The sequence below is a fragment of the Simochromis diagramma genome, unplaced genomic scaffold (assembly GCF_900408965.1).
Source record: "Simochromis diagramma unplaced genomic scaffold, fSimDia1.1 OVJJ01000486.1, whole genome shotgun sequence".
In the NCBI taxonomy this organism is placed as follows: Eukaryota; Metazoa; Chordata; class Actinopteri; order Cichliformes; family Cichlidae; genus Simochromis; species Simochromis diagramma.
Genome location: NW_024387047.1, coordinates 2,317,301 through 2,334,099, shown reverse-complemented (window position 1 = coordinate 2,334,099; position 16,799 = coordinate 2,317,301). Strand labels below are relative to the sequence as shown.

Below are 16,799 nucleotides of genomic sequence, written 5' to 3'. Positions count from 1 at the left end.
AAAGTGGTGTTCTTTAGGCACCCTAAAGAGGACTGTGAACAGGACATAACTCCTACAGAAGCGTCTGTAGGAGTTATCTTAGAGCTCAAATGAATTTTACAAGAGCTTTGTTTCCTTTTATTCACTCTAAAATTGTACAAAACCAAAAATCCTACCCTCTGTTAAAGTGTTGAACATCATTTCTCTTTAACGTCCTCTCACCTCACCGATCAGGCGTTTGCAGTCGTAGCGCCTAAGCTGTGGAATAATTTACCCCCATACATCAGACAGGCTCCTACTGCCAATCTTTTTAAATCTTATCTTAAAACACATTTTTATTTACTGACTTTTAATACAGCATGAGAGTTATTTGTTAATTCATATTTGGTGTTTGCTATCAATACTAATAAAGTTATTTTATTAGGTATGTTGTATTCTTGTACAGCACTTTGGTCAACGCTCCTGTTGTAATTAAATGTGCGATATAAAGAAATAAACTATAACTAACCTAAAATCATGTTAGCTAACGGGCCATAAATGTTGCTGTGCTGTTTAAAACATTCCAGCTTTCCTTAGAAACACTAAAAATTGGAGCCAGAAGATAAAATCCCCACATCTGGTGTTCCTATTTGCCCACTCGCTCATGCTCCACCTGTCCACCAAATTTCCTAAACTTTCCTCTGCAGCTTCCTTTTATTTAAACGTTCTTGCTGACTAAAGTAAAATCTCTTTGTTAAAAGATCTTTTCTGGGTTCTGTGTATTCTAGTCGAACAGAGTGATGGATATTTGAGTTTTGCTGCTTGTCACGGTGTTGCCCGGCATTTCACCAGCTCAGCAAGCAGCAGCTGCTTTCAGTCCATTTGCTTCGAATTTGACGTCGGAGCTTTCATCATCTGAACGGACAACCGTGCAACTTTTGTTGGCGAGGCTGTGCACCACTGCGCTCTCCATTTAGACTTATTGTTGACAGGAGTCTGCTTCGTGTATCGGGTAGTTCAGAGAAGCCTCCTGGTGCGTGCGTGTGCACGCTTGTGCGGTCATGTGCGCACGCACGCAGACCTGCGGGGTCTCCACGCTGGAGGAATGTGAAACCGAAGGCGAGCGATCTGTGACAGATGGTGGGGTTGCGCCTGTGACCCAGTTTATGGAGGAGCGCTGTACAGAGAGGAAAGAGGGAAAGGGGAGGAGGGCACCGATGTTTCAGTGGGCCATGTGCTGAGCACATGTTGGTCTTGACAGTGGAAATACCGAGGATTTCTCCAAACAAGCCTGTAGATTGGCCTGACTTGGCTCTCCTCCTTACATAACTAAATATGCAGCCTCGAGCTTACACACCTCTAATGCCTCGATTATTATCATAAGTCTGTCTTTGGTTTCACCCGCTCTGGTGGTGGCCTTTTTATTTCTCCTTCTTTTTTGTTCCTGCTCCTCACCTCTAATCACTTCCCCTGTTCCTCTTGTGTAATTGCACTTCTCACTTGAATCAGATTTAAAAAGCCACAGGTTTTGGAAGTTCATTTGAAAGCAGCAGGCTCTTAAGAGCGCCTGGCACCAGAGGAAAAGAAGGTGAACAATCCCCTTTTTCAATATTACTTTTTCTCCCCTCCCCTCTTTTAACTGGCTCCCTGCATTAAGTAGGAACTTTGCATTTACCAGCCAATTCCTCTCAGCTCTGAACACAGCTCTTTGTTCATGAGTGTGCACACATTTCTCTGCTCCAGCTCTTTGATCTGTGCTGACTCATAAAAAAACCCCTCTGTCCATTGCTTCATCTCCACCTCAGCCAGCCCGCTGTTTCTTTGCTTTCCAGCCTTGCCAGTAAAATAAACTGAAAGCTTTAGCAGGAGAGAGGAGAGTGGAAGCCGGACACTAACAGGAGGTAAAAATCAAACAAAAATGAACTTGTTTTCATTAGTGTGCTTTCACATGATGATGATGATGATGAAACAGCCGCTTAAGACCGGAGTCTGGCCTTAATTTGTTCTGTTCTGGTAAACTGCAACACGTACTGTAATTCTTTTCAGCCCCATCAGTTTTCGTGTGCTGTGTGTAGACACGATCTTCAATTTTCTAGTCTTTTAACTTGAAAAAAGGAGGAAAAGAATTAGAGGAAAAGTCAAGAAAAAAAAGTCAAAATCAGTTTTATAGACCCCTGTTCATATACATCAGGGTTGTCACACGGGCAAATATTCCAGTCCAGCTCACTGCAAAACTTTGGAGGAAGGATCAAGGATTACGTGTGTAGTTTAACTTCTTTACGCTGGCAGAAAGGGGAGTTTTGTTGGTCCGGCCCACTCAAGATCAAAGTGGGCTGTATGTGGCTCACAATGTACAGTCCATCCATCCATCCATCCATTCCTTTCCACTTATCCTTTTCAGGGTCGCGGGGGGCGCTGGAGCCTATCCCAGCTGTCATAGGGCGAGAGGCGGGGTACACCCTGGACAGGTCGCCAGTCTGTCGCAGGGACAGACAACCATTCGTGCTCACATTCACTCGCACATTTACACCTAGTGACAATTTGGATTATCCAATTAACCTATCCCCACAAGCTGCATGTCTTTGGACGGTGGGAGGAAGCTGGAGTACCCGGAGGGAACCCACGCAAACACGGGGAGAACATGCAAACTCCACACAGAAAGACCCCGGCCTGATGGTGGAATTGAACTCAGGACCTTCTTGCTGTGCGGCAACAGTGCTAACCACCGTGCTGCCCTCAATGTACAGTCTCACATCCCTGATATAAATATTGCACGTTTAGCCATTTGCAACCAGGAATTGGATCTTTGTACAGTTTAAGCATCCTTTAAATGTTGCTGTGATTTGTCTCTGAATCGTTCATAAGATCTTTTTCATGAGTGTGCATGTGCCCCGTACAACTGTCTTATTTAAATATATAATTTATTTAATATAACCATATAACGGTTCCCTCTTTTTATCTAAGTAGGCTTACTTTGTGATTAAAAACAGAGCAGTTATCAGGGACCCCCACGAGCACCCCTGGAAAACACACAACAGGAAGGCTAGCTGGTTAGCAGTGACTGGCTTGAAGTGGATGCACAAGTACAAAATACTAAAATGAGTCTCCAGATATATTTTAGTGGCCGTTAATTTGGTGGATGCAGTTTCAAGAGTGTGGCTAGCTTTAGCAGTGCTAGTAGCAGCAGCTTTCTTTCCTTGTAGGTCAGAGTCTACAGGCCTGTGAGAGTGTGGTTAGGTACCGCTCTGGTTGAGTGGTTATATGACAGTTTACTGCGGCACGGCTGCTATTCTAGGTCAAAAAAGTGCAGAAACGCACTAGTTAGCACGGCTGTCATCTGCCAATCCACCTTACATATAGATCTAAACTTCCCGTCACAGAGGTGTGATGCTGCTAGTGGCGAGAGGCATCGTAACTTCTCAGAGCAGATACCTGTCGTTGCGCTTTTTAAAATCAATGATTTGTTTAACTGAGTGGTTTTTCTGATGCACCAATGTTTCAACATCTACAGTGCTGTGCAAAAGTCTCAAGCCACCCCTCACTGTTTGTTTCCAAGGACCCAGACTTTTTCACACAACCAGTCTCCATATGGAAGTTTTGCTTTTGAACTATATTTTTTTTAATCATTTTATTTGTCCAGTTCTTGTACCTGACTATTTTTAAAGGAATGGTTGCTCCCCAAACACTCTGCCAATGCAGTAAAAGCATACGTGGATAGAAAAACACACAATGGAACAATATCAGTTATGGGTTGTCGTCCCCAGAGCCTGGACTGCAACATTATTGAAGCAGTGTATGATCATCCCGACAGAACAGAATCCGGTCTTTAAGTGACGACGTATGAATCCTGCTTCCGGGTCCAAACTACTCTGCATTTATTAAGACTCTTGTGTTTTTAACATGTTTGAATGCTTTGCATCTTGTTCTATTTAATCTGAACAAGCCCCTAAAAGAAGGCAGTGATCACTGTCGGCCTCTCTCGGTTTTTATTACCGCTGTTCATTTTAAAGCTCAGTTTTTAAAACCTTACGATGTAACTATGCAGCAGTATATTAATGACTAACCTCGTACGTGGATGGATTATCTCAGTTGTTCTTCTGACTGAAGTTTGGTCCGTTTACTGCATCCTGCCATGCAGTTGCATTTGGCCCTAACCACCGGGAACCCTCACGTTAGCTTTTATCGAGTGGAAAAAAGTTAGCGTTCCAAAGCTTCCTGGGGAGAGTTCAGGCTGTACTGAAGAATAATTATTTTCCGATCGAAATACAAAGAAATGAGTGTTGGCTCAGGACTTTTGCACAGCACTGCAGTCAACAACAAGCTCTATTCATTGCTGCTTCTTTGATTTTTGCAGTTCTCATGAAAGCAAATGATTATCTTCATCCTGGTTGTTCCAAGGACTGACTGCTCACTGTGTTCTTCTCTGAATGCCGCCACCCGATTGCATCGCTTTCCAAAAATCTGTAAACAATGAAGCGACCTACTAATAAGATAGTAACTTAAAAAGTATGCATTTTTCAGAATGAGACAGCTGAAGATTATGGATTTCTACAGTGCAGTTACAAAGCAATCCCTTCCCAGTCATTATGGAGAGGAGGAATCATTATAGCATCCTGTCACATTCGCTGTACATGCCATACATGTGTGGTGTGTGAGTGCTGTATTAAAAAGAAAAAAGCCTTGAAGTTTATTCTTAGTGCATCCAAAAAACCATGTTGTCATAATTAGGCTTCAAGAAGGTTTAGCACATCTGATTGATGTTCATGTGTGACAGCTTGGTAAGCCGTGTGGCTCTATATTTGGATACTTCCACTCATTTAGCTTTAAGATTTTTTTTTCTAGGGAATTGTGCACCATCTGCAGTCTAGTGCCAAGAGCTGAATAACTTGCTCACCCTCCTCCTATGAAATACTGTAGAATTCACCACTCTGCAGATGTCTTGGACTTTACCATTTACCATTTTAAATGGTAGTGTTCTGACCTCATCGTTAATGTTTTTGTGTGAAATGCTGAGCTTTACCTCGTTATAATCATAAAACTGGGGTGCACGAATCAAACTGCTCACAGCTCATAAGCTTAGGGATCATTAGTAAGCAGTGGTTTAGCTGTTTAGAAAAAAACAAGCTTATTAACTAGTTCTCCACAAGTCTGTGTAGATTTGTAGTCATCCAGGTCATGGTAGTCTTAAGAGCTTGAAAAAAAGGAGGCTACTTGACTTGACGACTATTGATCTGGAAGATTTTGGGAATAAAAATTGAGCATTTTAAACCTATAAGATAAAAGTACTAAATACTTGGAGGATAGACGAGCTCCACCATCTTAGACAGTAGCTGCCGACTGTAGCCCTTATTTTGTTCAGTGAGCTCAGCGTATGGTCACCTGAAGCAGTTCTCCAGCTCACAGCAGAAGATGAACGGCTGACTGCAGTTGCAGTGAAATACAGCAGGGTTGGGGAAATGCTGATCTCGAGGATCACCACCACAGTGACCTGGCCTGCGTTCTGTATCAAAGAAATGTATAAAAGCCTTCGAAATGGTGTCTGGCTTTTAATAGGGGCGTGGCTTATATGGTATCTCTGCTGATTTCTGACCTGCTCGGCGAGCAGAGAAAGCGTACTCGAGAACCATTGGTTAATTTTTCCCACCGTTTTGTCTGTGGTTAGCAAACCAGCCAGTAGAGAAAACATGAGACGGGAAAGGTCGGCGCTAACTGGTTTGATCCAGTCTGCATTCCTAAGTATCCTTGGACAATCCCCAAGTTGATCCCAATGTGTTAATCGGAGTGAGAGTGTTAGACACAAAGCACTTAAATGTTGAACAAAAGTGGTTGTAAAAAGCAATTTGAGTGCTTCTCTTTTCATCTAAAATTGTATTTCATGTTTTGTCTTTTTGGGGTGTTTTTCCGAAATATTATTTAAAGCTCTTTTTGTTTTAGCGTCCTTTTATTTTTAGGACAGATGTATATGTGGGGCTGGTGTTTTAGGCTAATAAGAGGGCCCGCTCTCTCACACTTGTCAGACACACACACACACACACACACGTAGCGTCTGGGGTTTGTTTTTCACAGTTTGGGTAATGACGGTGGAGACTGATGTGAAATCCAGCTGTGTGCTTGCGTGTGAGAGCACGTGCACGCATCTTGCCAGAGCTCTAGTTCGACACAGCAAAGCGTCTTTACAACCAGCTTTTAGTGGGCTATGGGAAACGCTAATAGAGCAGCAGCACGCCTCTTCTCCCAGTTTTGTGGTACAGCTCTTAAACGACTATATAGAACACTCACCCACCCTTCGTCATATGATCTCGGGCATTGCATAATATTCAAAGTGTGTATATTTCCCAGTGACACTTCTAAAAATGAGCTGTGGTGAAAACGATTCTGGTGTTGGGCTGGATGTAGCTGTTGAGTTCAGTGTTTCCTGGAGCAGAATGCTGACCCTCTGCACCCACTCAGTACCCGTCCTCCCATAAACCACAAACTGCAAGGTTGGCCCAGGTTGACCTAAACCAGATGCTGTGGTTACGTTTAGTTCAAATATTTGACCTTTAGTGTAAAACAGACCATCACACATATAGCACTTGTGTTCCTCTCTTCTGCGTGCACACAGGATAAGCAAAGTCTGAGACCATATGAACTCTGTTCTCTGCAGCATCACTCTCTGCCGAGGCTTTTGATTTTCCTGCGTGTGCAATCACTCTGTTGTTTTTCACGGACTGCCAAAATTTGAACTCCAGAGTATTTGTACTCTTTGAAAATTTGGGTGTCTTCAATGAAAAGCTAATACCACCGGGGTAAAACAGGATTGTTCAAGTCTTGAATTTCATGTACTAAAACATGACAGATATGCAGGGGGAATCAGCATAACCACAGACCTTGATCGATGTTTGCTTTACTGTGGTTAGCATTCTCTTTATTCGTATGTCTTTGCACACTCTGAGCCCAGAAATTGAACTGTTCTGGTGGTCCTGCTCAGACAAGAGAGATGGTGAGCCGTTTCCCCACTGTTTGCCTCCCCTTGATTATTAGAGATATCAGGTTGCTCCTTGAAGCCAAATATTCAGCACAAATCTGTAGAGCTTTCAAGAGCCTACAGTCATGCTAACAGTTTGTGAGGGTGTAGCGGTGCTTTAAGCTAAATGCTAATGTTTAACAGAGGACCATCTTGATTTTGAACATTGCATGTAATAAATAGCATGCTAATCTATATAGTGCTAAATATATGATTGTACCATGATGTCACCCAGTGATTAGTGAAGTCTTGTTATCAAACTTAGTGTTTTCACCGTTGCTGTCTCTGTTTTAAAACTGTATGTGCTAAACAAGCGAAGGGTGTCTCCGTCTGAGAAACTTGCAACACCACGCACTTATTGACTATTAAGTTGTGATGATCATTAGTCCATCTTCCTTTCTGTTTCTCAGAATGATGATGATCACATAACGAGCTTCATGTTATTCAGTAAGACCTGAAACTTGCAGCTGAGCCCATAAAGTCATCAGGAGGTGGATGACATTTGAATTAAATAAAGTAGTAGCGCTGCATCAGTTACTAATATTGCTGTGTGGTTTCATGGTTAATGCTAATATCACTGACAGGCAAAAGATCCCTGATTTAAGAATAGGAGCATACTCTGTGATGGTCTCAGACCTGGAGCTTTGCATCAGGCTTTGTCAGGTCAAAATATGGGGATCCATCCACGGCTGCAACCCCTTTGGAGTAAGGGAGCAGCTAAAAGTGCTGCATTAACTATTCACTTAATCTGTTAGTCAATAAAGAGAAAATTAATGTAATAATTTATCAAAAAGGGTTAAAAGGTTTTTAAAAATCCCCAATGAAGGTGAGTTTAATCACTTCGGCAGAAGGGCTTAATCTTATTTTAGCACAGGAAGTGTTGTTAAAGGACTAATAAGAACTTGGTGGTTGGGTACATATTCAGATGGTGGTTTGAGGCAGTGGGGGGGCCCCAGCACATTTTCTGGCCGGTGGGCTCTAAAAATCTTGGGATCTGCCCTGGTCACAGGCTTCTGAACTGATGTTGAGACAAAACTTGGGATGTTAGATTAAAATTATTTACAATTAGAATTACAACAACAAACAATTACAATTAATCTGATGGCAAAATAGCTCACGGGTCATTTGATTAACAATACCTAACATATTGTTCATCCCATTCCATTTAATAGTTTTTTATATTTCCGTCTTGAACAATCGGTGCCGCCATCATTAGAGCCATGCTGCTAATATGGCTAAAAATTCACAGTTAATTCCATAAGTAGTTTACATTCTTTTGAGCAGTTTGTAAATGTGTGAAATTCACCATCACGTTGCACTAAAGCTCTTCGCTTAGACCTGCATTTACGTGTCGTTTATTAACCCCGTTCTCAAGCTGCAGTCACACGAGCCCGACCTCATCCCAGAGCATCCCGAAATATCACATGGTAATACGGCTTAATGGAGTCTGGCCACGGTCCAGCTGCAGGTTTGCACACGAGCGTAATGAAGACACACAAGTGCAGACACCGATTTTAAATAAACACAGCTGTGGGAGAACAATGGCTATTTATGATCAGCCATGAAAAATCGCGGTGAAATGGCCCTCACAGGAACGCCTTTCATTTACTGGGGCAACGCTTGGCTGCTCCTGCCTCCTCCGCCACTCTAGTTTTAATAAAGACCATCATAAAAAAGCAGCTTTGCATCCTGACTAATGATGTTTTTCCTCTCTCGCTCTGTCCTTTCCTCCCTGGTTTGGGATTTTTCAGTTTCTCCTTTTTCTTCTCTGCTGACCTTCACTCAACATATTTTTGTGCCTCTTGCGTCTCAGGTTGCTCGCCCTGAGTGCGTGTAGCGTTGTCGTCTGTCTAGGATCGGAGCATCATAGTTGACTGTATCAGCATATGACAAGCAAATGGCAACATGCTGTTTTTAAAACCCTTTGACGCACACACACAGTTTTTCACTTCGTTCCACCTTGACCGACAGCTGTTTTCTTTTTGACACGCACCCTTTCTCCTTCAGTCATCCTCTTCTCTTTCCTCCCTTCATCATCGGTGTCATTACTGTGCCCTTACCCCCGCCATTATAACCATTAGGCTATGCTTATTTGGCCTCGGACTCCCCTTTGAGGATCAGGTTCCATAATAACCTGGCCATCTCTACGGTAACCCAGCCCATCTCTGGAGGAATGCGGCATTTCCCGCTCTTTTGTCAAGCCACATTTTGAGTGGCGCTGTGGGGCCAGATTGAGTTGCACTGGGTTTCATAAGCTTTCTGTGTGTGTGTGTGTGTGTGTGTGTGTGTGTGTGTGTTAAACTAATTGAGTTGGCTGTCAAAGCAGGGTCTGTGTGGAGTCTTGAAACAGTACTGTAGGGAGGAGCACAGTGTTAGCATGGCATTGGGTTACTATATTGCTGCCCCGCCTCTGGATTCTTCTTATATTTCACAGGAAGTGTGCGCGTATGTGTGCACATGTGTGTCCATCACTCCTCGAGGGTGCGTGTTCACAGGTGGCCAGGCTGGCACAGCCATGGGCTTTTCCAAACAGACACTGACGCAGTCTTTCCAATAAAAGTCAAAATAGACAGGAACAGACGACACTGGCTTCTTCAGCTTGGCCTGTTGTATGCATCTGTTCACATCACAAAGGGGTGTGTGTGTGTGTGTGTGTGTGTGTGTTTAGCTTGTGAAGAAATCAGACTGCAATACAACTGCTTAGAAATTGTAGTGTCTGAAAATAATAACGGGAAGGAGGAGAGTTTGGGGGGTACGTTCAAAGTACACCTGCATTCAAGGTGTTCCCAAACCAGGTGAGATACATAGTCTTCCCAGCGTGTTGTGGGTCTATCCTAGGGTAGATACAGTATGCCTGGAAAACTAAGGATAAGGCGAGCCACATTTTGGAGGAAACTTGTATCGCCTGCTCTCTTTCGGTCGTGATTCAGAGTTACTCCAAGGACCAGGTTGGTGTGTCTGAAAAGGCAAATTAGAGTTTTTATTTCTTGGCATTGGCCGAGTCGGGAGACATCCATCATAGTTTTTCAGAATTCTCCGGTAGATTTCCATCCAGGATTCTTTTAGTGTCGCGGTCCTCCTCGTATGTTATCTCTGACGTCACTGAACAGTCTTCCTTTGGGAAGGAGAGCCCAAGCATCAAGTACACACTGACAGGATGTCAACAAACAGAACTATGAAAAACACAGCTCTAAAGAGATCAAGATCATGAGTGTGAACTCGACCAATGGGCTGCTTTAAGAGGGTTATCTATCCTGTAGATTCTCACTTTGTGTGCACTGGGAGCAAGACTACAACTACCATGAGGCTTTGTGACACTGTGATAATGTTACTGTGACCTCGCAAAAAGTCATGAATCAATCAATACCATATTAGACACTCATGAAAATGCTTTAGCATGACCGCTGATAGCAACAAGCCCTCACAGCAAAGGCCTGTTGGTAGAAACTGGCTAATGCTTACTTGGTGCCAAGTAGGATAAAGAGGCACTTGGAAACCAGATCTAGCTTCTAAGAGGAACTTGGCCTTTTTCAAAGGAATACTGGATCTGAACCAGAGGCAGCAATGGAGACGAGAAATAAAATCATACTGTAGGTTGTGCGATGGGCTATTTTTGTATCAGTGCTGTGCAACTTTGAGGTGTGACAGAGCTCCGGAGGCCTATTTGAAACTGGTATTTCCAGTAACTTGTATCTCTCATCTGATTCCTGTTTGTACATACACCATGCTGTTTGGGAAATGTTTGCTGGTTAGTCATTTAGGAGCCAGCTGGCATTATTAATGGGTTGCTCCGTGTGGGTTTGTGGCACTAAACCAAAGCGTTGTAGTATGATATCATCAGATGAATGCTAGCAGAAGATAACATGGCCGGTTTTAATTTACATGGCAGTGTTTCTAAAAAGTTTGACTTTGTAAGTTTGGAATAAAAATGACTTTTAAATAACTGTTTGTTTGTTGCTGTCAGCTAATATTATGTTTCATGCGTTTGTCAGATTCCGAGGTCGGCACACTCCGTCAGAAGACTCTGTCCGTCCTCACGGCCTCAGAACTGGTCACTTCCTGCAATTCCTCTGCCACCTTTGGGCCTGGCAGCACCCAGTACCTCCTCAGCCTGGCTCGGGTGGGCCTCAGCGCAGGTGTGGAGTTCCCTGAGCTCTGGGACGGCCCCCAGCTGAAGACCAAGCTCCTGGACCATCTGCTGCAGTGCCCGCAGTACGAGGTGAGGGAGCTGGCATTAGAGGGGCTACTGAGGAAGCTGGAGGAGGAAGAGGAGGAGGAAAGGAAGAGGAGGCCTGAGTGGCTGGATGAGACCACCCAGTCTAACCTGACCAGTCTGGCTCTTCATGAGACTCACCCACAGTGTTTGGCCAAGGTGAGACCACACACACACACAGATTTACACAAATGTATTCTAGGAGTTTCATTTGTTTGTTGTGTTTTTTGTTTGGGAGCCTGTATACACGTCTAGTTGTTTTATATATATGTGGACGCCTGCTGCCAGCAGCAGCATAATGTTAAAGTTCTAACATCACACAATGGTGAGCTCCTTTTTTCTATCTGACACAGTTTCCCTGAATCACAGCGACACTGGTTACAAACTGATTAAAATCCCAATCCATCTCGCAGAGCCTTGCGTGAGAGGCTAATCGGCCACAGGGGGAAACGCCAAGCACACTTGCAGTGAGCTGGTTCACTCACTCGCTCACTTACTTACACTGAGTCTTGAGAGGCTTGGTAGCTTTCCACGCTAACAGGTTTTGGAGAGGAAAATGCGACCTATTTCCCGTTTGGGGACAGAAGGTTGTATTTCTTCCCAAAGAGGACAGGCTGCCAGCGGACCCGCTCTGTCACGTCTGCCGTTAACACCCCTGCAGAGCTGACAGCACTCGGCGCTGCAGACTGGCATGTGTCTGCTTGGGTTCGTTCTACTCCAGGCTTTGCTTTACAGGCCAGCAGTTAACGTTTAATGTGTCGGGCCTGTTAAGTGGAGCCTCCTCTGCGCCATAGACGCACCAACCCAATGGGCCAGTTGCCATAGCTCAACCTAATCTGCAGTGAAGCATTATGGGAAAGCTGCTGAGGGAAAGTCATGTTCTTTTCAGGACTCGTGCAGATATATGGACTCTGGTCTAGTTCTTTAGACCTGCAGGACAGACTATAGCAGGAAACTACAAATGTGCCTGTTCGTGCAGGGTGGGCGTCACTATTTATTTGCATGTTACAGCTATGAAAGTCTGTTCGCCTGGGCTGGCATGCTTTACTGTGACTGTGTATATTCGAGTATGTGGGCAGCCGAGTATGTCGCAAGACGGGAGCTTGTTAAAGCGGGCCGTAAAAGTCTGAAGCAGCAGAGATGGTCAGAGCAGCTGTCGGGGTTAGCAGACAGACGGGTGGATGAACAGTGAAAAATACACACTCGATGGCTGTGATTACAACTAAAATAATCCCATTAGTACTGCAAAGAAGGGGGGGGCGGTTATATTATATATATTGGAAGTTTTTCAGTTAAAGAGAAATGCTGCGGCCAAATGAATAATGACACTGTCTTGGCATTTCTTGGCCAGTGATTTACTGACTCTCACTGGAGTTGAAAGGAACCAATAGACTTGATGAAATATTGTCTATGGAATAGGCTACGCCCACCACAACCTCCCTGACGAGTACAAATGAGCTGTTGTATGTATTGGCCTCTACTTTGTGCCACAAAGTGACTTTTTAACAGGAGTCTGAAATATGGACACTATTATCTGTCATTATCATTATCTATGTGTACACTATGAGCCATTGTTTTTATAGGTTAGCGCTCTTGAGCCAGTGTGTGTGCAGTTTGCTTAAAGCTAAATAGACTTTTTAGGCCATTTGGGGGCAGTATGCTGTAACTGAATGACTGCAAAACATTGCTATAAAGGCAGATATGCTAGCAAGCTATTTTCCACTTCATTACATAATTGGGTTGATTTCATTTTAGTGTAATTTGTGTTTTTGTTGAGACAAAGTCCACTATTGGCACTGATTTAGTTTCAAATGATCTGCCTCACAGTGTTCACCATTCTGCTACTTTGCAGTGCTAACACAGCCAGCTTAGCTCAGTGTTTTTACCTGTAAAGTTAATAAAATCTATTATTGCAACATGCAGTAAATTGCATGAATGATACCTCAACAAAGTGTCCTTGTGCTTACAATGAGAGCGGATTTTAAAGGTCCAACAAGGTCAGTCGTTCACATACAGATTTATTTATGTTGGAAAATATTTGTGGACCTGGAAAATGTAATAAATTGTTGCATAAGAAAAAAAAAAATCCTGTCTCATCAGCTTTTTGTGACATTCTTCATGCAGATATCCTCTGCATGAAGAATGTCCTCTGAGAAAAAGCTGTTTAAAGTCTCACGATGCAACATAATTACAATAAAATGAAACAAAGCTTAAAGATGCTTCGCAGAATGAAAGAGAGTTCATAATTATCTGTATGTTTCAGTATTATTCTCCCCTCCTGCACCACGTTATTTTCATTGACGGTGTAATAAAAACAGCTTTTAAATTCGCCAAATGGATTAATAACAGCAACTTTGTGACTTCTCTCTGATCAGCCGTGATGTAATCAGTGTTTGTTGGTAACTGATTAGTATCAGATCAATCAGTCAGAATGACGGCGTAGAAACCTCACGGGCCCACCTCGCTCCCTCGATGTTTCGGTGCTCACATGCATAAAGTGCAGCACGCAGGCAGATGTTTACACACAGACGCTGCATGCACCCGCTCGCCCTGCCCTCTGCCCACACAGATCTTATAAAGTGAGCTTTATTTTAAAGCTCTAATAACAGGTTGGAGCCTTGAAAGAAATAATAATCATTGAGATATGCAGCTGGAATGTCAACATGTGTTCTCGCCTGGATGTGTGTGTGTTTTAACAGGCGTCTAGCGCGGCGGAAAAAAACAGGTCTTTTCCGCCTCGTGCTCAGTGAGCTGCCTGCCTCTCTGTACGAGTGACTGGGCACAGTAAAAAGCACAAGGTTAAGATGCAAAAAGTAGACACAAGACCTCTTAGTGCCTGCTGTGCTCACCCGCACACGTGTGTGTGTGTGTGTGTGTGTGTGTGTGTGTGTGTGTGTGTGTGTGGCAGCTGTGTACCCGTGGTTAGGGTGTGCATAGGGAGGCTCTGACTAGAAGGGTAAAAATACCCTTGGGCCAACTTGCCAGCAGCACTGCAGAGAGGACACCAAAGCTCTGCTGATGGATGACGCTGAGCAACTTCCCTCACCAGTAGCTCTGGTAATGTGTGTGTACGTGAGGCAGAGAGGTGAAAAAGGATGATTTGATGACATCAGTGTGTATCTTGCTTAAGTATCTTACTTACTCGCTCTTCCTGCTGTCTCTGTCATGTCGTTCCTCCTCTCAGGTCCTGCAGGTTTTGTGTGTGCTGAGCTCCAGCGACGAGCTTCCGTGGAAGGATGGTGCAAGGGTTTTGTCCCTGGAGGAGGTTTTGTTGCACCTCCTAACATTGGCTCAGAACTCTGCTCACAGGTCAGTAAAAAGAACTACTGTATATAAAAGATGGACACCGCCCCGTGATGTCAGAAGTGATCATATTTCGATAAGACGTAGACGTGCTAAGTGATTAGCTGTCCCACCTGGTTGTAGCAGATGATCGGGATAGTTCCCCGAGTCTCGTTCTGTCGGAGGTTTCTTCCTATTAAAAGGGAGTTTTTCCTTCCCGCTGTCGCCACGTGCTTACTCATAAAGGGGTCATTATTGTAGGGTTTTTACCTTTTAATATAAAGCTTCTTGAACCGATTGTTGCTGTTGGCGCTTTATAAATAGGATTACATTGAATTAAGGTTATAGCAAGCTTGGCTAGCAGGTTTCCTCCTTAGATGGTCGTCACAGACACCTGATAACTCGTGCAGCAGTTTTTGACGTCCTGCTAATATTTGGCCCAGAAGACTGCTGTTTGTTCGGCAGCAGCTGGGTCGACTGGTTTTCCATTACAATCCAGTACTACCTAATGTACGTGGCTGTCATCATAGCAGCGCTGCTGAGCATCCCATGACTTAATTAATATGCGACACGAACAGCGACGAGATACCTGCTGCTCAGCTTGTGGCTTTTTGTCAGACTGCGTTGTTTTTTGTAGCCATTTCCATCGTTGTCGAGTTTCAAGAATGGCGGTTTTGATTTTTGGGAAATGAGACACTCTAATGACTCGTGGAGTGACGCTACTGACCAGCCAATCGGTGGCATGCAGTCTAACAACCCTGGCAGAGCAGGTATGGAAAAAGTACCTGGTGCCAGGTACTATGACCTTCTGCAAAACACGGAAAACCGTGGTGACCTGTGTCCATCCGAGTAAAGATAGAGGGCCTGAAGACAAATATTTATTTCACTGCGTATCGTTTGGTTTCTGTTCAGAATCCGTAAAGATTTACTCCTGACCCTTGAACTCAGACGTCTAAGTTCTGGTTCTTGTGGTTTTCATCGCCCTGACATCCATCTCTGACATCGTCACAGTGAGTCTGAAGTAGAGAGTTTCAGCCCCGTGATTACCCACGAACCTCACTGATTTCCCAGAGTTCACAGCTGTTTACAGCCTGTGAAGTCTGCGTCCTGTAACTCAAAACACTTATAGCCTCATCTAGGCCTGGAGGGGCTGGGAGTGAACGGGGGAGCTTTTCAGCTGTGTGAAATTCCACATCAATTCCCGGCAGTTCCAAGAGGTTTTCTGTGCTGCATTCAAATTTACAGTGCTGCTAACCCTCAAAATCCCACTTTTAATGCATAATTAACAGCGTTTCTCATTCTTAAGTTATGTTCGTACATGCTATTGATACAGGAGACAGCTACAGCTACTCTCTACGTTCATACGGGCCCTGCTGGGTCCCCCTCAAACTTAGATTCGTTATAAAGGGAGGCAACTGTGTGAGTCCTAACTGAAAACCTGCTGTCAAAACAGTTCCCAAGTAAATCCCAGGGCAGCTTTTAAATGTGATGGATGGAGACGTGAATGTACTACAGGGCAAAGATGCAACCACACACTCCTCCTCCTCCATTTTCTGTTTTTCTTCTTTCTGTTTTTTTTCCCTTCCTCTCTCCGGCTCGTGAAAGAGCCCTCACACTGCTGTCGCCGTCAGGTTGTCGGGGCTCATTCGGAGCCGGAATCCATGAAGGAGTGACACACAGGTTCACTGGCTGCACCTTAACCCCGCACCTGGGCGCACCTGAAGGGTCCTCTCTGCAGGATGTTTGCGTGGTTAGCTGCGTACCGCTCAAGTGTTTTGATAACTTAAGTGTCCCGAAGCCAGAGAGACGGGTAGTTTAACGTTATTTAAAAAAAAAAAGTGGATGAAAGCTGATATCTGTACTCTCAAAGACCTTCATCACGCCATTATTCCTACGTTAGATTATTCACACCTGTCAGGCTGAAAGCATTATTTTTGTCAAAGATTATGAGTCACCGGCCCGTCTCTGCATTTGACCACAAACCAATTTTGGCACACTCTCTTCCAGTATTCGTGTGTATGTGCTCGTACTTAAGCCCCTTTGACATGCATTGGCACACACACACGCCCCTTTTCTTGACAAGCCACTGCTGTACTTTTCTCACCCCTGACAAGAGAATACAGGCTTGAATAAGGATTGGATTACAAAGGCTTTTAGCCCTGCAAAGCCTTTTCCTGGCCACAATCTCTGGACCCGGGGATCCACTTTCCCTTCGGAGTGGCCCCAGGGTTATGATTAGAGCCGGGGAGGGATGAGATCGGGTTGCTGGTTGCCCTTGTCTGCCGTGTGATTGAATAGCACTCGGGCTATTGTGACCCATAATGTAGTGGTGAGTACCAG

At 44.2% G+C, this 16,799-nt stretch overlaps 1 protein-coding gene across 1 annotated transcript in view; it reads left to right on the top strand.

Moving 5' to 3' along the window:
• Nucleotides 1–16,799, top strand: part of thada (THADA armadillo repeat containing) — a 114,012-nt gene that overhangs the window by 76,551 nt on the left and 20,662 nt on the right. Inside the window, exons 32-33 of the mRNA XM_040044668.1 lie at nt 10,957–11,336; nt 14,362–14,486. Coding sequence (XP_039900602.1) covers nt 10,957–11,336; nt 14,362–14,486 — 505 coding nt within the window. The remainder of the gene's footprint in view (nt 1–10,956; nt 11,337–14,361; nt 14,487–16,799) is intronic.